The sequence below is a fragment of the Nannospalax galili genome, unplaced genomic scaffold (assembly GCF_000622305.1).
Source record: "Nannospalax galili isolate Female #2095 unplaced genomic scaffold, S.galili_v1.0 scaffold68, whole genome shotgun sequence".
NCBI lineage: Eukaryota > Metazoa > Chordata > Mammalia > Rodentia > Spalacidae > Nannospalax > Nannospalax galili.
Window position 1 is genome coordinate 425,728 of NW_008358189.1, and position 27,311 is coordinate 453,038.

Genomic DNA, 27,311 nt, shown 5'->3' on the forward strand with positions numbered 1-27,311 from the left:
ATCCAGGCTGGGTGGGGCAGGGAGGCCCAGTGACCCCGTGGGAGCTGTGGGACCGTCCTGACAGCTTTGCCAGTAGGTCTGGGTCTTTCTGGAAGCTAGGCCCCAGGGGTTCTGTGTCCCTGGGGCTGCAGGGCCATTGAAGTCTCACCCCTTGGCCCACAGTCCCTGTGTCTTTAGAAGCTAGACTTTAAGGAAGGGGGGACACCTCAGGTAAGGGGTTCTGGCCCCTTGGGGCTCCTTTCTTCTGAGGGGCCGGGATTTCTCCATCTTTCTCTAGCTTCCTGATGGTGTGCTGTGAGGATGCATGGCCACCTGAGATTTCCTAGATGGACAGAGTTGATCTTGCCCATTGCCCATCTGGAAAGGAGCTGAGAACTGGGTGAGGGTCTCTGTGTTGAGGCCTCTGGTCATGGCTGTTGGATATTGCAGGGCAGTGCCTGCTCCTGGCCCACAGCTGGGTGTGACTGGTGGTGGTGGTGTGTGTGTGTGTGTGTTTTTCTGGGAGGTGAGAGAAGAGGGCTTTGTGTGGCTGTCTCTGCCTCATTGATGGTCCCCACTGGTCCAACTCAGGCGTCCTTCACTTCTCTCCCTCTTAGGTGCACGTTCAAACTCTTGCTGTAGCCCTTCCTTTATTCTGTTCCCTGGGGGCAGTCACTTACCTCTTACATGACACACATTGCTACCTTACCTCTTTTTTGTTTTTGTTTATTTATTTATTTTTTTATTCATTCATTTTTTCGAGACAGGGTCTCACAGTGTGGCCCCAGCTGGCCTGGAACTCACAGAGGCTGGCCTGCCTCTGCCTCCCAAGTGCTGGGATCAAAGGTGTGCGCCACCTTACTGGCCCTGCCTTTACCTTTTGAGTCTTCCAGGTAGTTCTCCACTGGTCATGCTGTTTCTGAGTCTCCTTACTTCCTGTTTTCTTGTGTGTGTGTGTGTGTGTGTGTATGTTTTAAGGTACTGCAGTTCAAACCCAGGGCCTAGTACCTGCCTGGCAAGTGCTGCCACAGAACCACACCCTGCCACTCCACTTCTTTTCTGTAAGCTAGATTGTGACACATGTGGAGTTAGGAATTCCAGATGTCCTCTAGGACTCTTTTTGCAGCACAGAGCTGCTGCCCAGACCCATGCTTGGGTTCATGCTCTGCTCTTCTTTGGGGCAGTCTTTTATTGAGACAGGGTCTCTCTGTAGCCCCAGCTGGCCTCGAACTTGCTATGTAGACCAGGCTGGCCTTGAACTCCTAGAGATCCGCCTGCCTCTGCTGGGGTCAAAGGTGTGAGCCACCACACCTGGCCTCATGCTCTTGAAGCTAATCTCCCATGTTTGAACAAGGCCCTATGTCTTCATTGTATACTGACAGCCAATCCTGAGCTCCAAGGACTCCCTTCTTGCTCCAGGACTCCCAGAGTGTCCTGCTGAGGGAAGCAGACCCTCTGGTCAGAGTGTATATCCTGGGGACCTCAGTGGGTCATGTGGGGTGCTACCTGGAGCTGCTGTTCATACATCACATCATAGGTCACACGGACATGTGGATCTGCACTTCCGTAGTGTGACTGGAGTAAAAACAGAAGGGACATAGGGCCTGGAAGAGAGCCTCAGACTTTGGCAGTACGTGCCTCAGAGCGGCAAGTCTCTGCTGGCCTTGGGCTTGTCCAGAGGACTGAGGTCCAGGCTGGGGATCTCCACTGTTGACCCTCCCCCTTAGGGCCAGACAGGCCTCTGCAGTGCCAAGATGAGTGTCACATCATGGTTCCTGGTGAGCAGCAGTGGCACCCGCCACCGCCTCCCGCGTGAGCTCATCTTCGTGGGACGTGATGAGTGTGAGCTCATGTTGCAGGTGAGTGCCAGCTCCTTCTGGTTAGGATGGTGGGGCAGGGACCTCAGGGTCAAGAAGAGACCCCCAACCCCAGTAGGATTCCCTGGCAAGGAGTTCCCCATGTAGCCCAGACCTAGTCATCACTGCCTGGTCCCTGGACTCACAGGTGGGCATGGGCAGGGGTGAGTGTGTGCTCATGGGCCTGGACTCTTGTCCCTTCCTATCAGACATATTTCTGACAAGTGAGTTCTTAGGGTCGGGGGCCCATGTAAAAAGGTACCCTATGAGCCGGGCGTGGTGGCACACGTCTTTAATTCCCAGCACTCGGGAGGCAGAGGCAGGCGGATCTCTGTGAGTTCAAGGTCAGCCTGGTCTACATAGTGAGTTCCAGGACAGCTGGGGCTACAGGGAGACCTTGGCGCAAAAAGACCAAAAAAAAAAAAAAAAGAAGGTACCCTATGCAGACAGAGCTGAAGAAGCCACCTCGAAAGGTGCTGGAAAGTAGCTAGTCTGTGTCTTTATTGTTCTACCATGGGTGTCACGTGAGGGTGGTCCTGGTGGTCTTGTTCCCAGTTGTATCTATGTGGACACTGCTGTTAGTGATTTTGTCATGATGCTCTAGCAGGAGGGGTTCATTTGCGCTGGAGAGGCTAGCAGGGCTGGGCGCTCAGCCACCTGGGTTCCAGATTCTTGAGTTGGGCTTCTTGTGATTCACCCATCTGACTGGGAACAAAGGGTGGGGGTCATGTGCTAACCTACAGGGTTCATCCTGGCCTGGGGGTGCAAATGAGTCTGGCTCCCTGCAACCCTTACCTGCCTCCACCTTAGCATGGAGCATGGGCTCCTGGCCTCAAAGTTCTGGGCTCCAGACTACCTCATAGGACTCTGAGAAGGAAAAAAACATCCTAGTGGGCAGCCCTATCTAGTCCAGCTGAGAGGTCTGCTCAGGTACAGTGTGTCTCTCCAGTGTTGCTAGGGGTGTCATCACCTAGATGGGCTGTGGCCTGTCTTACACCTCAGCCCCCATGTATAGTCTGGCCATACTATATACTCCCAGGATGTGTGAGGCTCCCAAGAGGTGAGCTGAGCCTACACTGGAGCACAGCCAGTGTTAATGAGCCTGTCCAAGGCTAGCCCAGTTTAGCATCAGTGTAGCTATCTGAATTTGGGTCCCTCAGAATTTACATGTTGGACCTGGTCTTCAGGGGCATGGTATTAAGAGGAAAGGGGTCAAGGACTCTGCTTTGTAAAGGACTTTGTAGGTACAGTGTGAGATAGTGCAGAGGCTAGGTAAGATGATGGTGCACACTTTTAATCCCAGCACTCAGGAGGCAGAGGCAGGCAGATCTTTTTGAGATTGAGGCCAGGCTGATCTACATAGCAATTTCCAGCCCAGCTTGAGCCCCAGGGAGACCTGCTTCAGAAAAAGAGCTGCTGGTACACAGCTGAGCTTACTTACTTCTGGATGTTTGTTAGTTTTCATGCATCATTTAATAGCGCTGGATGGTTTTTACTCATTTAAAAGCATAAAGACCATAGGACAGATGGAGGCTGCAGGCTGTGACCCAGCCTTGTACCCACAACCCTAGTTGACTGGTTGTTCTTCTATGATACGGTTCACACACAGGCATGGCCATGCTTTCTTCCTGTGGGTGGTCAGGAGGGCTTTTTTTTTTTGGTCTTTTTGAGACAGGGTCTCCCTGTAGCCCCAGCTGTCCTGGAACTCACTATGTAGACCAGGCTGGCCTTGAACTCACAGAGATCCGCCTGCCTCTGCCTCCCGAGTGCTGGGATTAAAGGCGTGCCGCCACCACGTCCAATGGCCTCTTTTTTTTTAAATTTTATTTATTATTTTTTTAATTTTATGTGTACGTCTGTATTGCCTGCACGTAGGTAAGTACACCCATGTCATGCATTGCCCTCAGAGGTCAGAAGAGGCTGTCGGATCCCCTGGGCCTGGAGTTACAGACAGTTGTTAGCTGCCATGTGGGTGCTGGGATTTGAACCCGGGTCTTCTGCAAGAACAACCAGTGTTCTTAACTGCTGAGCCATCTCTCCAGCCCCAGGAGGGCCTTTTGGAGGAGGCAACACTTTCAGGCTTTGGGAAGCAACTGCAGTGAGACTGGGTTGCTAAGGATCCAGTACAGACATTCTGCTGGACCTTGCCCAGTCCCCGTCCCCACCTCTACACCAGGCCTTCTACTCAAGGGTTATGGCATACAGAGCAGGTTTGGGGTCTGGTTGCTGGTTTCTGGGCCTGTCCAAGGCATGGGGCTGGAGCATCAGCAGTTTTTCCTGGCTAGGCAACCCATGGCCTAGGTGCATGTCCATCCTCCCTGTCCTTGGGGGATGTGGCTGTGGATGTGGCTGTGTCTTTTTCTTACATAGAGAAACTGAGACTTGGGAAGATTTGTCGGTACAGAGTGAGCGCAGGAAAGCTGGACCCTCCTAGCAGCAGGCCTCACCCCTCCCCTGCCCTACCCGCTGGCCCTTTCTCACTCTCCCTCTCTCTCCTTGGCCTCTGCCCCCCTGCTGGCTTCCTTTGCCCCTCACTTCCTGCGGCACTGCCCCACTAAGAAGTTCTCATCTCCACACTAGCACCTTGCCCTGTATCTCTACCTCCTGGCCTGTGGCCCCACCACTCAGTCCTCCTCATTCCCTCCACTGTGCCCTCCTCAATAGCCATCCTATCTGGGCCTCAGGACTGTGCAGATATGATGTTCCCACTTCCCTGTGGCCTCCTCCTGGCTCCTCCCCCCCCAGATCTCTCTGGCCTCTTGGCTGCTTGGTGGCCAGGGAATTTACATACCATTTGCACCTGCCCTGACCCCAGCTTCTAACCTGCTCTACCCAGCTGCTCTGGGACTTTTCAAGGTAGCCTAAGCTATGTTGCCTATCCACACCTAACCAGCACCACCCTGACATGCTCAGAGCCCCAGCCCCAGCTCTCCAGGATCTGATTCCACATCTACCGATTCCACATCTACCGATTCCACATCTACCTTCCTCTTCCCGCTTGTTTTCCATTTCTCCCTAGTCATCCCCACCCCCAGCCAGCTCCTTCCTGGAGAGTCTCCCTCCCTCTGGGTCCTCCCCTCTGGGGGGCCAATTCTCCAGCTCCTGAACTTTATCAGCGTGCACCAGTCACAGTGAGACATTCTGCTTCACTTCCTGTAGGGAGAAATACCAGAAGATGCTGCTAGTTTGGACTGGGGGACCCAGGGCTAACCAGACAACAGCATGAGTGAGGGGCAGGGTAATGGGGCAGCAGGAGCACAAGGCCAGAGGGAAAGGGCCTCTGTTGTGGTAAGGGTAGGCTATGGGAGGACAAGGGGGCTCCTAGGGGAGTGGAGCAGCCTCAGCAGGGCCATTGCTAGGCAGGAGAGGGCATGGCTTGGACCAAGCCAGGCAGGGCTGGCACAGACCCAGAAAACCCATCAGACATGCCACATGATGCAAATGTGAACATGTGCATACTTACATGTGCATTCATGTGGATGTGTATGCAGGTGCCTGTATAGGTATCCATGAAACACACATCTACAGGTGCATATGTGTATATGTGTGATATACTCATGTACATGCATGTGCTATCAGCTTGTGAAGAGCTGATCTTTACCTCCACCTAGTCTGTTCTTCAGCTCTCCTTACCCATGTGTGACATCCTAACCCAGAAAGCACAGCCCAGAGCCAAACAACCTCTGAGGCTCTGTGCACATGGTGAGTCCAGCCAACTGCTATGGGTGACTATGGCCCTGTTGTGGTTATGCTGGAGATAAGCTGGCTGGAAGGCATGCCCAGAGCCCTGGGTGTGACCACTGCCAGGGTCAGCACAGCCAGGACAGGGCTGTCAGGCACGGACTTTGGAAATGTATCTTTCTGACGTTGTGAGTGAGCACAGGCTGTTGGTCTCTTGGTGTTCTGACAACTTCACATGTCTGTGTTTGCCCACTGTCTGCCTCACAGGGTCCCTTTTCAGTCCCTGGATAGGCCCAGCTCTGAGTGCTGGCCTAGAGCTACCTCTCATAGCTAGGCTATCTTCTGACCCCTGAGCATGTGGGAGTGGCTGGGTGGAGTTTACCTCTGGCCTTGGGAAGGGAGGTTTCTGGCCGGGGGATCTGCTAGATTCCTGGCCCTCCTATAATCTGGGAGGGGCTTGTCGGGAAAGAGAGCCTTGGGAGTTGGTGGGTACTCAGGCCCTGTGTCAAGTCAGAAGAAGACTTAGAAACAGACAGAGTAGTGGTGATGCTGCAGGAAAAGGGAGAGTCCTAGGTGGAGGGCGTCAGGAAGCCAGAGACCCAGGCCAGGTCAGGACATGATATGCCTAGAATGAACATGTCTAGCCAGGAAAGGGATGCCAGGAGAAGCCCCCAGGGCCCTGTGGCTCTAGGTACATAAGGCCAGAGGGAACCCAGGACCCTGGGTCGAACCCTGGGTTCAAGGTTGAATGATGCCAGGGAGGCTAGGTTGGGGAGTGACCATGTTTTGAATACAGACTGGTGAGGCAAAGACCCGTTGGGTGTGACGCTAGGAGTGGCCAGGGGCATGCTGGGTGGACAGTCTTAGAAGGAACCTGGAGGGTAGAGAGAGTTAAAGTGCCTGGAGGAGGTGGTCAGGCACAGGGAGACTGAGGCTGAGACTTGGGGCAGGAAGCTCTCCAGCCTGGAAGGGTTACTCTAAAGCTCTTCAGGAGTCAGTCTAAACTGGTGTCCCATCCACATCAGGGCACCAGAGCCTAAAGATGTCCTGGGCCATACCCCATAACCTTCTGGACCTTGGCCTCCAGTGAGGTTTTTGTGTGTTTCTATGGGACTGTGCTGGGCTGCGGCCCACTTGTGCCCTTTTCCCTCTGGCTCTAGTGGAGCTGTGCTAGCTCCCCTACCTGCCCTTGGTAGGGATCACACTGACCCAGAGGCCAGTGCCCAGGACTAGGAACAGGGTGCTAGGGAAAGTGTATGTAGAGGGAGGGATCAGGGTAGCAGCACAGAGGTGAGTGACCCTGGTCTTGCAGTCCTTGTGGCCTGTTCTAGCAGCTAGATGGCTTTGATAGATGTACACTGTTGGGACTCAGGTGCTTTCAAAGGTGGATGTTGGTATTATGATGGGTGTGGGAAGCATGGGGAACCCCACAGATGGGGCATCTGAAGGCCGTGTGTCTGTCCCTTCAGTCTCGCAGTGTGGACAAGCAGCATGCAGTCATCAACTATGACCAGGACCGTGATGAGCACTGGGTGAAGGACCTGGGCAGTCTTAATGGGGTGAGTGTGCTGGGTTCTGCCCTGACCCTACCCCATTCCTGACTACTACCCCTAGCTCCACCCACTCTGGCCCTGTCCAGCCCCCCCCCCCCCCCCAGTGCTGACTGAAGATGAAGCCTTCCTCAGCTATAGAGGCTAGAGCTCTGGGGGACTAGGGAGGCACTGAGCCAGGAAATGAGCCCCCCAAGAAACAGGGAGCTGTGCTGGGTCCTATCTGGGCAGGGGATGTGTGTCCTCTTGTGATTTGAGAGTAACTGGCAGGAGGGAGGCCCTGACTGCAGAAGTAAGGGGAGTTGAGCGAGAGGAGCTGGGTGTGGGGTAGAAGGAGAGGGAGTGACCTCCCTGGGCTTTGCCTGTCTGTCTGTCCTGTTAGACATTTTTCTTTTTACATGGTGGATATGGACCATCCCAGGACACTGTTTCACTAAGAAAGCTAGCTTCAGACTCTCTTGTTCCTGCTTGTGTAGTCCTGAATAGGGGTCCCAGGGGCCCTTCCTACACAGTGTGAGCCTGGAGCCAAGCCCTGGCACCACCCTCAGCTCTTCTCCCCAGGCTACCCTTCAAAGGATGCAACCCTCCCTACAAGGGCCATATGACCTACAGGCTTTTGCTACCCATTGAGCTTGAGAGGGTCTCTGGGGCAACTGGCCCCGTACCAGCCTGCAAGATCTGCTGCTTGAGAGATCTGCTCACTCGCTCCTGGGGTGCTGAGCCAGGGGTTCAGGAAGGCAAGGAGGGTCTGCTCAGCCCCCGTTCCCCTTTCTTTCTTAGACGTTTGTGAATGACATACGCATCCCGGACCAGAAGTATATCACACTGAAACTCAATGATGTCATCCGCTTTGGCTATGATATCCTTCCCTGAGCGATTCCTAGGGCCATAGCCCCTCTGCTGTCCCAAAGCAGGGTAGGGGCCTTCTGAATCACAGGTGGGGCTCGGGGGGTTACAGGACATAGAGGATGAGGTTGGACTCCCCCTGCTAGTGGGGCCCTCCATGGGACTCTACCCCTGCTGTCCTCCCCTTGGCTTCTGCCTACCTGTCTACATGCTCAGCCCAAAGTCACCCAAGGGCTAAGGAGTGAAGCCATCACTCTTTGGGACCCAGAGTCCTGGCTTGACCTTGAGGTCCTGGCAGCCTGGACATTCTGTCCTCCACGCCTGGTGGGAGTACGGTGGGACGTGGCTGGGCCTCTCAGGAAGGGGCCCTCTTCCTACCTCCCGGAGCTTTTGAGTCTGCCTCCTCACTGCTGGGGACTCCAGTGCTGGCTCCGTGCTCCAGCTACAGGTCTTCCCAGCTCTTCCTGTTCTGTGTTCTCCTTAATGCACAGTCACATTCCAACATGTATGTGCTGGAGCGTGTGCAGCACCGCGTTCCTGAGGAGGCGCTCAAGGTTAGTGCCAAGCAGCCCAGGGGTTAGGCGAGCCCTGCCTTGGGACCCCGACTTCGAGGTCTCAGCTCATAGCTGGAGAGTTGTGCTTCTGCCACTGAAGGATTTGCCAGGCCCCTGGGGTGCCCTGTGCTGGCTGTGGGTGCCATGAATCAGGCCTGTTTGGCTTGTCCTGCTGGATGGCCCAGTCCAGCAAGTAGGAAAGTGGTTATTACCCCCAGGCTTATACAGCAACACATGATGGGGGCAGCTGGGGAAGGGATGGTAAGGTTAGGGTGAGGGCAGAGTGGTTGGCCTGCTGGAGGTATCCTGGCCTTTTGTGCTGTGCAAAATCTGTCCTTGAGCTGGAGTGGTGGGGCTGCGGGGAAGGGTCTGTGGCTCAGAGAGTAGCCCATCATGTGAGCTAGAAGACAGAGAGGACAGGTAGGACACTGGGATCACTTGGCAGGAGGCCCACTGGGGGCAGAGTGCACTACAGGTAGGTCAAGCAGGGTGGAGAACCAGGCCACATTCTTCTCATGGGTCCTGGATCCACCCAGGAGAAGGAACAGGAAGGGTCCCGATGAAGCCACCAAGGGGCCGGGGGACCATCACTGTGTCTTCTGAGATGGTGCCTTTCAGTGTACTGGGGTCACATTGACCAGAGCCCCAATTAGGGCATGAGGGTCCTGGGGGCTGTGACAGAACAGTGTTTCCTTTCCCTTGTTTGTGTGGGTGGGTTTTGGAGCTTTGAGCTCTCTTTTGAGCCCTGTGCGGGTGGTCTGTCCTTAGCCAATTTTCCAATTGAATTTGTACAGTAAGGGGTCACATAGCTAGGCCTCTGAGCTGCTTATCCAGGGCCTATTTTAGGTGGGGCCAGGAGAATGGCAGTCTCTAAGGCTGTGCTCTTTTTAGCCTTACCTGTCGCCTCTCCAGAGGGAAGTAAATACAGCTGTCTCCCAAGCTCTGTGGCCTCAGAACACCCCACAGGGCCTGGACCATGAGCTGCCCACCAGGGGGAGTTCTGTTCATTGTGGAAAAAAGGCTGTCTGGTGGGTTTCCCGAGGCTGATACCCTATCCCCCACCTTCTGTGCCCGCTCACAGCATGAAAAGTATACCAGCCAGCTGCAGGTGAGCGTCAAGGGCTCTGCACCCAAGAGAGGTGAGGTGCTACCTGAGCACACACCCTACTGCGAATCCTCACAGCCCAGGCCAGAGAAGGGAGACCGAAGACCTGGAGCAGGTAGGGGAGGCTGTGGGGTGGTGGCCAGGTGGACGGGGGAGGCTGTGGGGTGGTGGCCGGGTGGACGGGGGAGGCTGTGGGGTGGTGGCCAGGGTGGACAGGGGAGGGGGAGCATACAGAGGTGCCTCAGGTCCTGTCCATCTCCATTTCCGCTTCCCCCCAGTCTACCCTCTCTGGCACTGTTTTTCCCTACTCCACCCCATTCCCCAGAAATGAATGCTCCCTCCTCCCACGTGAGCCCTCATCCCAGCTTGCACTAGCAGTTCATAGCATAGCTCAACCGCCGGGGCCCAGGCCTGTTCAACTGTGGGCTTGTCCTGTACATCTGTACATACTTGCCCAGGCACACCCACTTTTCTCGGGCCCAGGGGCCTCCTGCAGTTAGTGGGACACCAGATGGTCACCTTGTGGTCTGCAACAGGTCAGGGGCAGGCAGGGAAAGGTGACAGGTTTAAGCTGCTTGAAGTCAGGTGTCTGAGCCCGCTTCTGCAGATGATGTGACCACTGGGGCTGAAGTGAGCAGGTTGTTGCAAGAGGGTGGACAGGGGAGGGTGAGCATACAGAGGTGCCTCAGGTCCTGTCCATCTCCATTTCCGCTTCCCCCCAGTCTACCCTCTCTGGCACTGTTTTTCCCTACTCCACCCCATTCCCCAGAAACGAATGCTCCCTCCTCCCACGTGAGCCCTCATCCCAGCTTGCACTAGCAGTTCATAGCATAGCTCAACCGCCGGGGCCCAGGCCTGTTCAACTGTGGGCTTGTCCTGTACATCTGTACATACTTGCCCAGGCACACCCACTTTTCTCGGGCCCAGGGGCCTCCTGCAGTTAGTGGGACACCAGATGGTCACCTTGTGGTCTGCAACAGGTCAGGGGCAGGCAGGGAAAGGTGACAGGTTTAAGCTGCTTGAAGTCAGGTGTCTGAGCCCGCTTCTGCAGATGATGTGACCACTGGGGCTGAAGTGAGCAGGTTGTTGCAAGGTGAGGTCTGTTATGCTGAAGTTCGGGTAGCCATTGCAGATGGACACTGACTTCCAGGTCTGAGTGGGAAAAGGGGGCTGTACAGCATAGTGACTGGAGGTATAAGTGAGTCCTGGCTAGATGCGCAGCAGGTGGCTTGGGCCAGTTCTGGAATGAAAGGGAGCATGTCTAGGAAATTGAGGTTCATGTTCCACCTGTATTAGGAAAGTCACCTTGCTGCCCAGTCTTGGCCCACATCTGCTGTGCTCTTAGAGTCAGCCCATGCACCCACATGTGGTACCTTAAACTGCCAGCATCTGGCTGGGATGCAGGTGTGCTCTAAACAGCAAGCCTTCTGCCTCAGGGAGCCTGACCCATGCTGCTCTTTGGGAAGACTGCTGGGAACTGGGAGGTTTCCAGAAAGTCATCCGAGCTGCTCAGAGTAAGTGTCAGTGTCCAGGCTGTGAGTACACACAGCTGGTGATGCTGTCCCCGAGGTCATGGCATGTGCAGCCAGCTGGGCAAGCAGCTTCCTTGGCCCTCAGGAGCAGACACAGCACATTAGGGGACCCTAGATAGGCTTGGGGCCAACAGATGGAAGAGTACTGCCTAGTGACAGAAACCCGCTGCTTCAGGGGACCCTGGGTACAGCACCAGGCTCAGAATAAGGTCCTCAGACCAGTGGCAGAGAGATAGAGACAGGAGAGGGGACAGATGATAGAATAAGATCGAAGTATGTGGCATACTGCACAAAAATGACACCGAAACCCATCATTTTGTTCAAGGAATATATGGTAATTTTAAAGCATGGGGTTTCTGGGGAAGAAGGAAGCATACATGACATATGTAGGGAGGTCCTCCTTTCTACGGGGACAGTTGTCTGGCCTCTGAACCCTCTTGTTGTCTGCTGGGCCATTGTGAACCGCAGGGCCAGTAACCAAAATTCTGATGGCTGCAGTGCTCAGCAGGAATGGAAAGGACTTACGGGGGATGGGACTGTGCTTGTGCATCAGAGCTGGCACCTTGCCCTGGGCTCCTGGACTCTGCTGCTGCCCACGTAGGAGCTAAATGTCTAGATTCATGTGCGATGTGTTAACTTCTAGCCAGAGATCCAAACATTCAGACAAACTCACCAAGCCTGTGGTTGCCCAGGGCTGCCCATTTGTGGCAGAGCCGTTTATAGAGCCTTAGAAAGAGGCTGAACCTGGTTACGGACTCTTGTTGCTTGGTCCTAGTACTAATGGGGCAAAAGACTAAGCCTGCCCACCTCAGGGCGGGTTGCCCAGAACTGTGTCTCCAGGGACGAGCCTTCCTGCATAACCATATGAGGGAGGCCTGCACAGAGCTGTGGTGGTTTACTTTGCCCACAGACATGGAAACAGGCTCTGAATGAATGGTCAGCAGCTGGCCAGGGCCTTGGGCAGCTACAGGTACCAATTGTGAGGTAACATCAGAACGGGCTCCACAGACTGTCCCTGATTCATATCTTCATGTTGGGGGATCATAGAGCCCCAGGGTCTGAACTCTCCCTCTCCCACAGAAACGGTGCCTTACCGCACACCCCTGTATGGGCAACCCTCCTGGTGGGGGGAGGAAGAGAGTGCCACACCACCTGAAGACCAGCGCCAGGAGGAGCCCTATCCAGGTGAATTGAGTGCCCAAGCAGTGACTGGGCTTTTGGGTGCCTACACAGGGGGCCAGAGGGTGGCATGGTGGCTATCTAAGGGCCAGGCCTGAGGACCCCTCCCCACAGAGCGTCCCAAGGACCTGGTACGGCAGGATGGTGAGCTAGACAGCTGCCGTGCCCCCGTTGAGCCACCAGCCTACTTGTTCCGCCGTGAGCCCAGTTACTTTGAGATCCCTACGAAGGAACCTCCACAGCCACCACGGCTCCCTGAGGTGCCACAGGAAGTGCCCACAAAAGATCAGGAGGCAGGTGGTGGTGGCACGGCCCCTGTGGTACAGAGCCATGCCTCCTTCACCATTGAGTTTGACGACTGCAGCCCCGGCAAGGTGAAGATCAAGGACCACATCACTAAGTTCTCCATGCGCCAGCGGCGGCCTGCAGGCAAGGAGGCCACACCCGTGGAGATGGTCTCTGCCGAGACCAAGGTGGCCGATTGGCTCGTGCAGAATGACCCAAGCCTGCTGCACCGGGCTGGCCCGGGAGATGACCGTCACAGCACTAAAAGTGACCTTCCAGTCCACACCCGCACTTTGAAGGGTGAGTGTCCACTGGCACTGGGCCAGTCCTCGGTGATCCATGTCTACCTGTCCCCACATACTCATCACGTCAGTGAGGGCCCAGGTGGTTTGGCAGATTTCCATTTTCCAGTGAATTGGCCAAGAGCCACCTGCCTGATCTGGAGGTGTCAGGAGTCTGCCGCACCACTGAGCTACATGTGCTGGGCTCCCAGTGGTTCAAGTCACCACACGTGAGCCAGTGTGGACCCATTCCTCCCATGCATGGGGTGGTAAGGTTCCCCAGGACTAGTCACTGTTGACTGATGAGTCTGGATTCCCCCAGGCCACAAGCATGAGGATGGCACACAGAGCGACTCAGAGGACCCCCTGGCCAAGACTGCCTCAGTGACTGGGGCCCCCACAGAGACCAGTGGGGAGCAGGTGCGGCTGCAGAGGCAGATCAAACGGGACCCCCAGGAGTTGCTGCACAACCAGCAGGCCTTTGTCATCGAGTTCTTCGATGAGGACACGCCCCGAAAGAAACGCTCACAGTCCTTTACTCACACCCCACCTGGAGACCTCAAGGCTGATAAACGCCGGGGCCCTGGGACTGCAGATAGGGAACGTTCTGGTGCCCCAGTTCGTGCAGCAGGTAGCAGCTCAGGGCCACAGAGGGCCAGCTCACTCAAGCGGGAAAAGACTGAAGAGCGGCTGGGCAGCACCTCTCCAGTTCCCCGTACCCCTGCCCGTCCATTTGGTAGTGTGGGGCGCCGCTCACGCCTGGCCCAGGACTTCATGGCCCAGTGTCTGCGGGACAGCTCCCCAGCCCCCCGGCCTGGCCCAGAAAAGGCACCTCCGGTACTGCCTGCCCCTTTGACACCCCGGGGGGCCAGCCCTGTGACCCCCTCAACCACTCCGCCACCTCTCGCTGACCCCCAGCTGACCAAGGCACGTAGACAGGAAGAAGATGACAGCCTCAGTGATGCAGGCACCTACACTATTGAGACGGAGGCACAGGACAGAGAGGTCGAGGAGGCCCGGAAGATGATTGACCAGGTGTGGTGTGTGGCCAGGATAATGCCTTCTTGGGAAATCATGGGACAGGAAGGGACGCCAGGGCTGATGGTCATGTTGGGGAACTAGATGTTGACCTGCTGTAGTCCAGCTTTGACTCATGTTTATGGTCCAGCTGGGAAGGAGGACCTGGAAGAGGGAAGTCCCCTGGATAGGCCTCTTACCTTGCCAAAACAGGGCTTGCTTTCCACCCAGCGTGCCCAGCTGGAGCCATATCTATGTGGGCATGGAGCTCTAGACACCTCTGACCATTGGTGCTGTCTCCTCCTGGCAGGTTTTTGGGGTTTTCGAGTCCCCTGAACTCTCTAGGGTGTCCTCAGCCACCTTCCGTCCAGTCATCAGAGGGGACAAAGATGAGTCCAGTGATGGGGGTATGGCCCAGCGGATGGCCTTGCTGCAAGAGTTTGCTTCCCGACCACCAGGTGTGGCCCCCCAGATGGAGCAGCAGGTATGAAGCTGGACCACCACCCCAGGAAGGGCCAGGGCAGCAGGAGTCACAGCTGTTCACCTGGGGCTGAACCTGAGACACTAATGGAGTTGAGCAGTTGCTGGTTACGTTGAGATCGCAGAGGCCCAGGAGAGGCCACAGGGCCCTCCTTGCTGCTTTGGCAGAGGGCTTTGCTGTGGCAGGTGTAGGAAGCATGAGTGAGGCTCTGCTGGGTCCCTGGCCACTGCTCTGGTCTTGTGCCTCCCAAGCTGTGGACATGTTTTTTGTGCTTCTCTCTGTCTGCAGGGCCTCTTGGTTCCAGGCTCCCCTGGGGGTCAGAAGTGGGTATCCCGCTGGGCCAGCCTGGCTGACAGCTACTCAGACCCTGGCTTGGCAGGTATGTGAGCCCAGGGATGCTGTGAGGATGGGGACCATGCCATGATGGCCCAGGTGCCACCACAAACATAGCTTTCTTCAGCTTGTGCCTGGGAGAGGGTTGGGGCTCTGAGTGCATGTAGGGCCTGCAGGTCTGTGGCCATTCTAACTGCAGTGGCCTTGTTCTTTGCAGAGGAAGGTCCTGGGCACAGAAGCAGAGAGCCTGAGGGGGTCCTGCCTGTGCGCACACGGAGACTGCTCCCTCAGCTGCCCAGTGACAGGGCTGACAGCCCTGCAGGCCCTGAAGCTGCCAGGCGGAGCGGCCCAGGGCCACCAGAGCTGGGCAGTGAGCAGGCCAGCCGCCTCATAGGCCAAGAGGACCTGGACCCTGACAGCCTTAGTGATGCCAGTGGGTCAGATGGGGGCCGGGGCCCCGAGCCAAGCACTGAGCGGCAGGAGGAGCTAGCATGGGTCAGGGGTCGACACTCACCAAGGGCTCCCGGGGAGCCAGCCCCCACCTCTTTCTTCATCGGTGACCAGAATGGGGAGGCTGCCTTCCCCAGGAAGCCTTTTGTGGATCCTGGGGAGGTGGATAGTCCAAGTCGGGTAGGCCAGACCAGCCCCCCAGCAAGAGATGGCCTCTACGTCAGTACCAGTGGAAGGATGGTGATCCAGCTGCGCAGCGAGCGGTCCCCAGAGCCTGACCCGGCCCCGTCCAAGGAGGCCTTGGCCTTTGCCCGGCAAGAAAGCTTCACTAAGGAGCCGACTAGTGGCCCCCCAGCACCTGGCAAGCTCCCCCATATCTCTAGTCACCCACTCCTGCAGGACCTGGCTGCAGTCCGGGCCTCACGAATGGACTTCCACACACAGGACACTCAGCTGATCTTGAAGGAGACAGAGACAGCCCTGGCAGCCCTGGAGGCCCGACTGCGCTCCAAGTCTGCAGACGAGTGCGAGGCGGGCAACACCCCTAGGCCTCCAGAGGACTCTCTGTCCGGGGATTCAGATGTGGACACAGCCAGCACCATTAGCCTGCTCAGTGGCAAGAATGGACCCAGCCCAACAACCCCCCAGGCTCCAGGGCCACAGAAGGAAAGCCTACTGTCTCCACCAGCAGCACTGGATACAGGGGGTGCTACCCTGGGCGGTGCCAGGGAGAGGCTGTCAGAGAAACAGCATCATCCGCCGGGCCCTACAGACTTGGGCCATAGAGAGCCCACAAGGCGCCTGGCTGTGAGGCGTGGCCACGGGACTCGAGGGTCCCTGGACTGGCCTGAAGAGGAACGAGGCTCTGGCACTGCTCACCTGCCCAACTCCAACCATGAAACCCCTGAGGCCACTGGGGCAGGTCGGCAAGGGCCTCGCCGGAAACCAGTGGCTCCCCCGCCATCCCCAGCTGCCCGTGAGGAGCAAAGCCGAGGCTCCACCACTGCCCAGAAGGTGCAGCAGGCGCTGACCCGCTCCAACAGCCTGTCCACCCCAAGGCCCACTCGGGCCTCCCGACTTAGGCGAGCCCGACTGGGGGATGCCTCGGACACCGAGGCTATGGATGGTGAACGAGGGACTCCAGCTAACCCTGAGCCAGGGAGCCGACCAGCCCCTGAGCAGGCCAAGAAGTTGACGCGCTTGGACATCCTAGCTATGCCTCGAAAGCGGGCAGGCTCCTTCACAGGGCCCAGCGACTCTGAGGCAGCCCCTGCCCGCACTGGCTTCTCTGGCCGCAGTGCTGAGCTGTACAGCTCCAGCCGTAAGCCCACCGTAGCCGAGGCCCGTGCTGCTGCCAGGAAGGCTGCTGCCACTGCTGCCACCACGGTCTCCCGCCAGCCCTTCAGTAGGACCCGCCCCGGGAGTGCCAGATACTCCAGTGAGTGTGGGGTGGTGGGAAGAGGCTGGTGGGTGGGCAGGATGGCACTAGTAGCCGAACCCCTGGGTGGATGTGTTGTAGGCCCGCACATGCGTGTTCACTGGCAAAGTGTGCCCGTAGCCCCTATGTGGGCAGAAGACACGCCCCAGAGTGTGTCCTATCCCCCCCAGCGGCATCAGTGACTGGGCCTTGGGGTTGACACCACCACTCTCGGTGTACCCAGGCAGGGCAGGCGCATACAGTGACTTGTTCAGCGGACTCTCCTGCCCCTCCCATGCTGCTGTAGCTGCGACTCCCAATGTCTAGTGGGAACATTTCTGACACCCTTGCGAGACCACAGAGTCCCTGGCCCAAGTATGCTGTGTTAGTCCCTGGGAACATCATCTCTGCCCCACCCCCTGAGTTCTGTGCGTACAGTGAGGGACAGACTACTGCAGCTGCTGGAGCTGGCTCCCTACCTGGAGTGGCTAGTGTCCTGTCCCATCGAGGGAGCTGTGCTGTGCCCCAGTGGACTGAATGGATTGGTTTGAGCTGAGGTGCCACAGCCCCACTCCTTGGCCTTGCTGTTCCTGGCTGACTCCACTTACCTACTCTGCCTCCCAGCATCCTCCCATGGATCCTCTGCCTGCTGGATCCACTGGGCAGGATGGGGTGGGATTGGGGACATTGTGGCTGTCTGGACTGAGGACCTCTGCTTAGCAGAACCTGCTGTCCATAACCTGCTGGCCTTGCTCAGCATGTAGGCCCCACCTACCCTTCGTCCACAGTGTGTTTGCATCAAAGCTTTTTGGAGCTCCAAGCAGGACAGTGCAAGGATCTAAGATCTTACTCAGGCAGCCACACCTGAGGATGTGGGTCTGATGAAGGTTGTTGGAACCTGGCATGGGCTGACTATGGACTGACCTCACCTACCTGTGTGGTCCAGCCATGGCATGGCATGGCTGGACCTTGTGTGTGGCTTACCTCATTTTCTGCCCTTCCCTGGTACCCAAGGGGTGGCTCCCATCTCATCGAGCACAAACCCTTATGGCCCCCCATGTTGTGTAGGCCCCCAGGGGTGCCAGGGCCTTGGCCCTGCATGTCCGCCTGGCCTTTCCGTCCCTTGGTCCCTGGAGCACGGCAGCTGCTGATGCTTCTGCTGGGGGTTTTCTGGGTGCAGTGGTGCCAGCTGTGATATGGCCTGTCCTGCAGCACAGGGCCCTCACCTCGAGGGACCCTGGGGCCGCCAAGGCACTGAATGCTCTCTGTTCTGTTCTTGCTTCTAAAACCAATCCACTCACCTAAGACACACGTCGCCGGCAGCAGGGCTCGGATTACACGTCCACCTCTGAGGAGGAGTATGGGTCCCACCACGGCTCCCCTAAACACACACGCTCCCATGCCTCAACAGCCACACAGACCCCTCGGGCCAGCAACTCTGCCCGGGCTCGTTCCCAGGCTTCCGGCCCCCGGGACACAGATGATGACGAGGAAGAATCTGACCCATATGGCTTCATTGTGCAGACAGCAGAAATCGCAGAGATTGCTAGGTGAGTGAATGAGCCTTCAGGGCCAGCCCACAGATGCCTCCGTTGACGGAGAGCAGCCCCAGGGCAGGGATGAGGCAGCACCCTGCTCTTGACCCTGAGTAGGCTTGGAGGATGCTTGGCGGGTATTGGATAGATGAGTGGCTAGATGGATGGATGGAGGTTGGTGATGAATGAGTTGATGAAAACGGATGGATGGGTGGGTGGGTGGGTAGGTAAATGAATGGGTTAAACAGCGGGTAAGTGAGTCAATGCCAGAACTTTTTCCTGTTGACCACAGGCTGAGCCAGACACTGGTGAAGGATGTGGCCATCCTGGCTAGGGAGATTCATGATGTGGCTGGGGATGGTGACTCACTGGGCTCACCAGGGCCCACTCGCAGCCCATCTCTTGGGAATGTGCCCAGCACCCCTGCCTCAACCATCTCGGCTCGAGAAGAGGTGAGTCCCAGGCTTCCTAGATACAGCTGCTGGGGGGATGGATGCCTGTCTTCCAGAGGAAAGGGCCCACTTTGTACTTCCCGATCTTGGGGCTACAGTAAGGCCCTCTGAACTGGCTCCCTACAAAGCCCTTGAGAATGTGTGGTCTGGGAACTTGAACAACACATCTATGTATTTGTTCCCAAGCTCAGCTGCCTCCTTCTGAGGGAGCGGTGTTGGGAGGGGCCCTGAGCAGATGGGGCCTGGGGCTGGTTCTGTCACTTGTATGACTGGAGCAGTGGAAGGGCTCTCTCCACCCCCTGGTGGTTGCCCTCTACCAGGTGAGCCAATGGTGCCCTGCCTCATCCTCTGCAGCTGGTGCAGCGCATCCCAGAGGCTAGCCTCAACTTCCAGAAGGTACCGCCTGGCTCCATGAACTCTCATGACTTGGATCAGAACATGAACGACAGCCGTGAGGATGCTCTAGCCAATAAGACGAGGCCTCGGAACCGTGAGGAGGCACGGTGCCCCTCTCAGTGTGCAGCTGTCGGGGGGGGGGGGGGGGGGCGTGTCTTGGACAATTTCTGGGGTGGGAGGTGGGAGCCAGCTACTTGGGGTCGGGGGACGCTGTGGCTATCCTGATACCATGGTCTTTCTAGGTCATCTTTGATAACCTGATGCTGAACCCCGTCTCCCAGCTGTCACATGCTATCCGGGAAAACACAGAGCATCTTGCTGAAAAGATGAAGTGAGTAGGCAGTCCCAGGGCACAATGCAGATTGGGATTCGTGGTCAGGGTGGTGGTGGGTCTGGTGTCAGTGTCAGGGCATGCAGCCTGATAAGTCACATGTGCATCTATGTACAGCCGAGTCCTGCATGTGTACGTCTACACTGCTCCCACAAGCAGACCCTGAGCTTAGGGACCCCTTGCCCCCTTTCCTGTCCTCATCACCAGCCAGGCTGCCCCCACCCCAGTTGTTCCTACCCTGGTCATTAGTGTCGGCGAGTCACGTTCTTGCCCTGAGCTTCAGTTCCTTCTGAGTCCAGAGGAGGGTGGCGTCAGCTCTGTGGTGACAAGAGAAGGGTGCCATGCCTCTGTCCTCCATCTTTATCCTTGCTTCCCCTCCCCAGGATCCTCTTCCAGAATACAGGCCGGGCCTGGGAGGACCTGGAAGCCAGGATCAACGCCGAGAACGAGGTACCCATCCTGAAGACATCCAACAAGGTGAGGTCAAAGAACCCCATCGTTGAACCTGCCCCTCAGCCAGTGGACCTTGTCCAGCTGGTCAAGCCAGGACCCCACTCTTGCCTCCAGTCCATCGGGAACGGATGGGCCCCTGGGTATTCTTGGTCTAGCCTCCCTGCTTTCTGTCCTCCCCAGGAAATCAGCTCCATCCTAAAGGAACTTCGACGCGTCCAGAAGCAGCTGGAAGGTGGGTGAGGCCTAGACCTGGGGGTGGCGAGGGCAGCCTCAGGTTTCTAGCCAGACTCTGCACTGGCCTGACCCTCCCTGCCCTCTTCCCCTAGTCATCAATGCCATCGTGGATCCCAGCATGAACCTGGATCTGCTCATGGGAAACAGGGCTCCTACAGGGTCCATTCAGCCGGGGCTTGGGAAGGGCCGGCCAGCAGCTCAGAGCCCAACCTCGCCTGCCTCGGGGGACACCTTGTTACCAGCCCTCAGGAGCTTCCCACAACGGGTGAACTGCAGGCCCCCCAGCCTCCCGGAGCCTGCCTTCCTCCCCGATGCCGAAAGGTTCCTGATCTAAGCTGTGGGGCGGGCAAGGCCAGTCTTCCTGTGCGCGTGCCGTGCGTCCTGTGCCTGCCAGTGTATCTATCCCGTGGCCCACCTGCCTGGCTGCAGGCAGTTCTCTGTGAAAACCCTGTATGTGCCATAAACTCCATTGGTGGGTGTCTCCCATGCCCAGGCCCCCTCCTAGGTCCCAGCCAGCACCCCAGCCACCTCATCTAGCCCCATGGGTATCCTTACTCCTACAGGCCTCCTGGCCCAGCTCCTGGGGTGGCCGCTGCCAAGGGCCAGCCTTGAGGCTACGTTCTCTGCTCACCATCACTGTTATTTTTGTCATTAGCTTTAAAAGAAAGAGTAGTTTGTGCCACGGCAGCACCTCACCAGGCCTGACCCACATGTAGCTCCAGCCTGAGAGGCCCTGTTTTGACGTGCCCTATCCCTGTGTGCTGGCCCTAGGCCAGGCAGAGAAAGGGGCTGGATCCTAGGGTCAGTCAGTGCCAAAAAACGTGGAATTGGGCGGGCTTGGCATGTCCCTAAACTGTCCGGGTAGGAGGCCACTTGCTCTGTGGCTCCCACCAACATACAGGGCAGAGGCTGCTCCAGAGTCCAGCATCCTGGGCAGACGAGTGGTCCAAGGAGGTATTTGGGGCAGGAACCCTGTGGCTCTAAGCCTCTGGTGCCAACACAACTGCCAAACCCACTGAGTTTGGTACTATCCCAGCAAGCCCTCAGTAGACTCATCCCATCCACAGACCCTGGGCTTCCTTACAGTGAGCCTGGGTGGCTTAGCAGCCCCTGTGGTGGGGGTGGAGTGCTATGTCAGAGTGACAGGAAAAGAGGATTTGGAAGCTCCTGGCTTGGTGTTCTAAACCCTGTACCCGCCCTCCCAGAAGCTATGGGCACTAAGCAGTATCTGCAACAGGCTCCCGTGGCCTGATCCCTGGTGGGGGCCTGGCAGGGACAGGCCCAGCACTGGTTATGCTTTCTCAGGATTCATTTGACTGGGACCTGCTGGGTGAACAGCATGTGGCCCCTCTGCTGCTGCCTCCCCTTGTGGGGCAGCCAGTGTTTTTGGAGGCGCTAAGCCAAAGAGCCTGTTGACTGGGGTGGGGTGTAGGGGAATCCCACTCCGATCAGGTTGGCATGGTGTGCTTGAGTCCAGCCCAGTGTTTGTGCGGGTGTTGCCCCTGAGTAGGACCCATCTGCTGGGGGAGAGGTCACTGTGGTGGGGGGCCCAGAGCCCACAGGGGTAGCATGGGTCTCCCTGTTTACACTTAGCTGTTACGGAGTCATGCACGGAGTCATGCACGGGTCCTGTGTGCCTCTGCCCAGCCCACCTGATGTTTACGTATGCGTGTAGAGCCTGCTATGTCTGGAGGAGGTGCCAGCCCAGCCTATTGGCTGCTGCTCCCCGCATGTCCCACACACCGCCCACAGCCTGTCCCCCAGAAATGAGCAGTGGCTGTCCACCTTTGTTCAAGAGCCCTTCTGGTCCGTACCTCCCACCCCTGGTCACCACCGTACAATTTTTTCTTAATGCACAAATTGGTGTTCCTCCCCACACTGAGTTCCTTTGTCCCTCCAGCCTTCGACTGGCATTGGCACCTTGCCTGGCTCCTTGAAGGCATTGACGTGTACATTGTTCTCAGGTGGTCTTGTGGATGTCTTTCAGAAAATGATTATTTTATATGATTTGTCATGGAATTTGTTCTAATAAATCATTCTTTCACGTGGCAGCACACCAGCGTCTGTCACCTTAGTCTGCTTCTCCCGGAATGGTGTTGGGAATGGGTTGCCTGGGGCATGAGTGTCAAGACACAGAAGGCTGTTGCTGCAATTCAGATGTCACCACCAGGTGGCGCTTATGTGAGGAAGCAAAGCTTTAGTTATTTTAAGCCAGGCATGGAGGTGTGTGCCAGTAATCCCAGCACTGGGAGGAAGGCAAGAAGATCACACATTTGAAGCTAGCCTGCTCTACCTAGCTAGTACTAGGCCAGCCGGGGCCACAAAATAAGATGATCTTTTAAAAGCAAAAGAATTGTTATAATCATTTGGTAGGACACACAACAGCACTCTTTAACAGTGTGCCTAATGGGACTGGAGAGATGGCTCAGTGGTTGAGAGCAGTAGCTACTCTTAAAGAGAACCCAGGTTCAATTCCCAGCACCCACGTGGTGACTAACAGCCATCTGTAACTCCAGTTCCAGGGGATCGATGCCCTCTTCTGACCTCGGCAGGCATTGCATGATACAGGTGCACCTACATGCAGGCAATACACTCATACACATAAAAATAAATTTTAAAATGTGCCTAAACTGTGTACACACAGGCAGCAAGAGAGGGGCATGGGTACTGGGTTGGAAGCTCCATGCTACCCCAGTTCTCTCTCCCTCTGTCTTTGGAAAAGACCCCTAACATCACATTGAGATTCTACATCTTTGGGCCTTCATGCACAAAGACAGCCACCTTCCCCACCATGACTGGCCAGCTCAGGAGCCTGTACTTAGCCACTTGGCCTGCTCCTGAGGGGCTGGCAAGCCACTGGAGACCTTCAGGGACCAGAGCCCTTGGCAGCCCTGCTCACACTGTGGAAGAGGCAGCTGGTGAGTGTCAGCACATTGGACTGGCTTGCCATCTGTAGAGCCTGGAGTCTTACATCATGGGTCTCCAGACCAGAGTCCTTGTCTGCAGCCTGACTACAGCTTCTGGCAGGAGAAACAGGGCATGTGTTTATCTTATCCTGCCCAGTACCCCTCAAGGTCTGGGTCCAGACAGGGCGTGCATACTCCCACACATAAGTGGATAGGTGTGCCAACAGACAGTCTGGGTACATCAAGTCCTTTGTCCTCTCATTCCCGTTACAGAAGATATCACCCAGTGTTCCCTCTTGGAGGTACGTATGTTCCCCTGCTTCTCCCCGCCTTGGGGACATGTCTGAGGTAAAACCATAGAAGTGGAGGGGGCAGCTGAGCTGGATTACTCACCTTGAACATGGACCAAATTGAGCCACTGTAGGCTTTCTTGCCTGAGCCCTTCTCCAGGAGTGACCTTGCCAACCAGTTAGTGCATCCTCCCTACGGCCGGCTGTGGGCCGAACACTGAACCCCAGAAGGGAACTCTAAGCAGAGAAGCGCAGTGGCTGGGGAAGGTGAGGCAGGTGAAGGGGCAGGCCTGGGGCTGGGCACCTATGACTTGGATGGGAGCGTGACACTCAAGGCCTCTGGAAGGACTTGGACCTTTTTTTTTTTTTTTTTTTTTTTTTTTTACATGTATTTATATATTCAGAGAGAGAGAGAGTGTGTGTGTGTGTGCACGTGCATATGTATGGGCGTGCATATACCACAGCTTGTGTGAAGATCAGAGGATAACTTTGGGAAGTCTTTCTCTCCTTCCATCATTTCGGTTCTGGGAGTTGAACTTGTATATTCAGGCTTGGTGTGCGCAAGTGCCTTTACTCACTGAGCCATCTCCGGGCCCATGAGTCAGGGCCATGGAGTGAGAATGGCTCAGCTTCCTAGAGAATGGATTTGGGGGTGTAGGAAAGGAAGCAGGGGAGGGTGAGCTCAGAGTTCAAGCCAGGCTGTGGGACAGAGAGGCAGAGCTGCCCAGGGTTCTGGCTTAGTTGGCCAGAGGCAGGGGCAACAGAGGTGGTAATGTGTGGGCAAGGTGCTGGCCTCTTGGAGGGGCTAAGATACTCTTAGGAAGTTGGTATTCATGGAGTTTGGTAGTGAGACATTTTTAGGGACAGAGATGGTGGCTGGGTGGCTCAGCCTGTTTGGGGGTCTCAGATCATCTTTGGAAATGAATAAATCACAGCAGTACACGGACTCACGCATTCACCTCTGGTTAACTTGTTGTTAGCAAACAGGCCTGTTATCCAGAAGGAATTGCACCCACATATTCTCTATGAAAACAATAATGGATTTCTGGACCACTGAGATGGCTCAGCAGGTAAAGGCACTTGCCTCCAAGCCTGATGACCTCAGTTCAAGCCCCAGGATCCAACCTACATGGTGGAGGGGAAGAACTGACACCTACAGGTTTGCCTTTGACCTCCACACACGTGCCATGTCCCGTGTATGAGCATAGGAGAGCAAGGTTGGGCTGCTCGGAGCCACCATGACGCCACACCTGGGGAAGCCACCACTGAATGAAGGAGGGACGCTTGGGGCTCTAGGCCTGGGGTTGTCTGTGCCTCCACTGGTTAGAGAAGAGACCTCATGGCACACGGGGCATGGAGTCCTCAGCACCTGAGTAGCTGTCGGCAACGCTTGAAGGCAGGTCTCAGGAAAAGGAGGAGCACGACAAGACCTCTAACCCAACTACACAACAGCAAGTCCAAAGTGACCTGGCCACAGAGCACAGGATCGTATCCCGAGGCCAAAGATGAGTAGACAATAAAAAAGTAGTTGTTGGAAATAAAATCTGGGGTTGAAATACCCCACCAATACTGCATAAAAACACACTGACAGGAGCTGGGTATGATGGCGCACGCCTTTAATCCCAGCACTTGGGAGGCAGAAGCAGGCAGATATCTATGAGTTTGAGACCAGACTGGTCTACATAGGGAGTTCCAGCCCACCTGGGGCTACAGGGAGACCCTGCTTCAATACCCCTCAAAGTTCTGGGGTTAAAGAGACAGCTCAGTGGTTAAGAACACTGGCTGCTCTCACAGAGGACCTGGATTTGGTTCCCAGCACCCTCATGTCAGCTAATAACCATCTGTAACTTTAGTTCCAGGGGATCCGACACCCTCTTCTGTTCTCCACAGGCATTGCACCCATAGGTGAACTTATATGCGGGCAAAACACTCATACACATAAAATTTAAATACGTTTTTAAAGAACACATAAAACATGCAAAGACAAAGGAACTCACAAGGCAACATACTTTTACAGAAGGGTGCATTGCTTCGTCTCAGGAGTGAGCAAGCACACAGAGCAGGTTTTTATCTTGACACAAGAGCACTGTGTCTTTTCCTGCTTGTTTGGGTTTTTTGGGGGGGGGGGAAATTACCAACTTCAGTCTTTTGAAGTTGACTAGTCTTTTTTAAATTATTTTTATGTGTATGCGTGTACTGCATGTATGTAAGTGCACCCATGTTGTGCAATGCCCGAGGAGGTCAGAAGAGGGCATCAGATCCCCTTGAACTGGAGTTGCAGTTGTTAGCTGCCATGTGGGTGCTGGGAATCATACCCGAGTCTTCTGCAAAAGCAGCCAGTGCTCTTAACTGCTGAGCCATCTCTCCAGCCCACGAAATTGACTAGTTTTAAAAGAATTGGGTCATAAGAAATGAAAAAGAAAAGGAGGAAGGGGGTCAACCACTCCTGGCCAGAGTTCTGGGAATCCAGCAGAGCTCCTGTATAATTTACAAAAATGTTTTGCAAGGTATGAGGGTGTTACAAAATAGCATCACAACAGTTACATCCCTGTGATTATTATTTTGATAGAAAAGATTTGAATTTCTATGAATTATTTCCCTCACAGTACATCCTAGTCCACAGGGGGACACTGCAGAAACAAAGGGAAATTCTTTTACTAGTTTGTGTTCCTCCTTCCCTCTGATCAACCACAAAGCAGCTGTTCCCGAGGGAGAAAAATTCATACTGGGCACAGGTGAAGTGAGCAGTTGTCCAGGTTTAATGTTTAACAGGCAAGAAAGCAGAAGTGGTTTGTCCTGGTTTGTTTTCTGTTGCTGTGATAAAACATGAACCAAAAAGCAACTTGGGGAAGAAAGAGTTTATGTGGCTTACATGTCCCAATCACAGTTCACTGAGGGAAACCAGGGCAGGAACTAGAGCACAGACCACAGAAGAACGCTGCTTACTGGCTTCTCCTCTGGCCAGTGCTCAGTCTGCTTTCTTATACAACCCAGGACTACCTGCCCAGGGGTGGCACCACCCATAGTGGGCTGGGTCCTCTGGAAGCATTCAACAATCAAGAACATGCCTCACAGACATGGCCACAGGCCAGTGCAATAGAGGAAATTCCCCAACTGAGGTTCCCTCAACCCAGGTGTGTCAAGTCAACAACCAAAGCTTCCAGCACAGACGTGCAATGTTCAGAGTGGAGAGCAGGTCTAGCCTAGCAGCGGCATAGGCCTTCCTCTGGTACCAGGACGTACAAGTCTGTCATTTCTCCCCCCGTGAGTTCACTCCTGTGGCCATCTGGGGTGGTCTTCCTGGAGTATGCAGCAGCTTCTTAGAAACCATCTTTACCCACAGTTCAGGCTATTAGATGCATTAGATGCAGGAATGTGCATAAAGGTGTAGCCACCCACAAGCCGAGAAGTTTACTAGCAGAGAGGGCAACAGAGTCCTGTGTGTGCCTCAGGAAGGGGCTTTGTGGGAGCTGGTGGGGACTGTTATTTTGTTTTCCCCAGAGCTCTGGCCTTCTGCCTCCCTGGACAGCTTCTTATCTAGCTGCAAGCCTTCTCATTCTTATTTCTCTCCCTCGCGTTCCTGACCTTGCCTTTTTAACGCTAACATTTGTTTTAACTATAACACTTTAACATGTTGAAGACATGACAAGAAAAACCCACTCAAAATGAATCACAGAAGGAAAGACAGAAAGCAAACACCGTATTCCTGATTTATGGGACGTAATGGAGTCAGTTCCAGAAAAAAGGATAGCACAGGAAGAATTCAAAGAAACATTGGCAAAATATTTTCCAACTGGGATGAAAACTGTAAACCTGTGAATCCAACAGCCCAACAACCGCCAAGGAAAGCACAAATGACAGTAATCACCAGGGGCTAGAGAGAGGGCTCCACAGTTAAAAGCACTGGCTGCTCTTGCAGAAGACCTGGGTTCAGTTCCCAGCACCCACATGGAGGTCAACAACCATCTGTAACTACAGTTCCAGAGGACTGGATGCCCTCTTTTGGCTCTGCAGGCACTATGTGCACCTGGTTCACATACAAACATGTAGGCAAAGCACTCAGGCACATAAAATAAAAATATATTTTTAAAAAGATAATTTCTAGGTGGGCATGGTGCCACACGTCTTTAATCCCAGCACTTGGGAGGCAGAGGCAGGCAGATCTTTG

The 27,311-nt window shown here is 55.5% G+C and overlaps 1 protein-coding gene across 2 annotated transcripts; it reads left to right on the plus strand.

Annotated features, from left to right (window-relative positions):
• Positions 1-284: 284 nt before the first annotated feature.
• Cep170b (centrosomal protein 170B) lies at positions 285-22,001 on the plus strand. 2 transcript variants are annotated; one of them, XM_008856363.3, is made up of 19 exons: positions 285-379; positions 1,707-1,838; positions 6,986-7,075; positions 7,847-7,925; positions 8,408-8,466; positions 9,548-9,686; positions 12,184-12,288; positions 12,397-12,867; positions 13,171-13,883; positions 14,176-14,349; positions 14,635-14,725; positions 14,897-16,567; positions 17,958-18,096; positions 18,374-18,533; positions 18,888-19,031; positions 19,172-19,260; positions 19,644-19,737; positions 19,894-19,945; positions 20,040-22,001. In XM_008856363.3, exons 2-19 carry the CDS (start codon positions 1,734-1,736, stop codon positions 20,279-20,281), a joined length of 4,617 nt encoding a protein of 1,538 aa, XP_008854585.1. In that variant the 5' UTR covers positions 285-379; positions 1,707-1,733; the 3' UTR covers positions 20,282-22,001. The 2 variants fall into 2 exon arrangements, with proteins under 2 accessions (XP_008854585.1, XP_008854584.1); XM_008856362.3 differs by having other exon boundaries at positions 286-379; positions 17,853-18,096.
• Positions 22,002-27,311: the final 5,310 nt, after the last annotated feature.

Bases quoted from the DNA above. Each gene is read 5' to 3' on its own strand.
- Cep170b (XM_008856362.3), top strand. From the start codon at position 1,734: ATGAGTGTCACATCATGGTTCCTGGTGAGCAGCAGTGGCACCCGCCAC. The intron at 12,868-13,170 runs GTGAGTGTCCAC...GGATTCCCCCAG, and splicing joins CCACACCCGCACTTTGAAGG to GCCACAAGCATGAGGATGGC. The intron at 18,097-18,373 runs GTGAGTGAATGA...TGTTGACCACAG, and splicing joins GAAATCGCAGAGATTGCTAG to GCTGAGCCAGACACTGGTGA.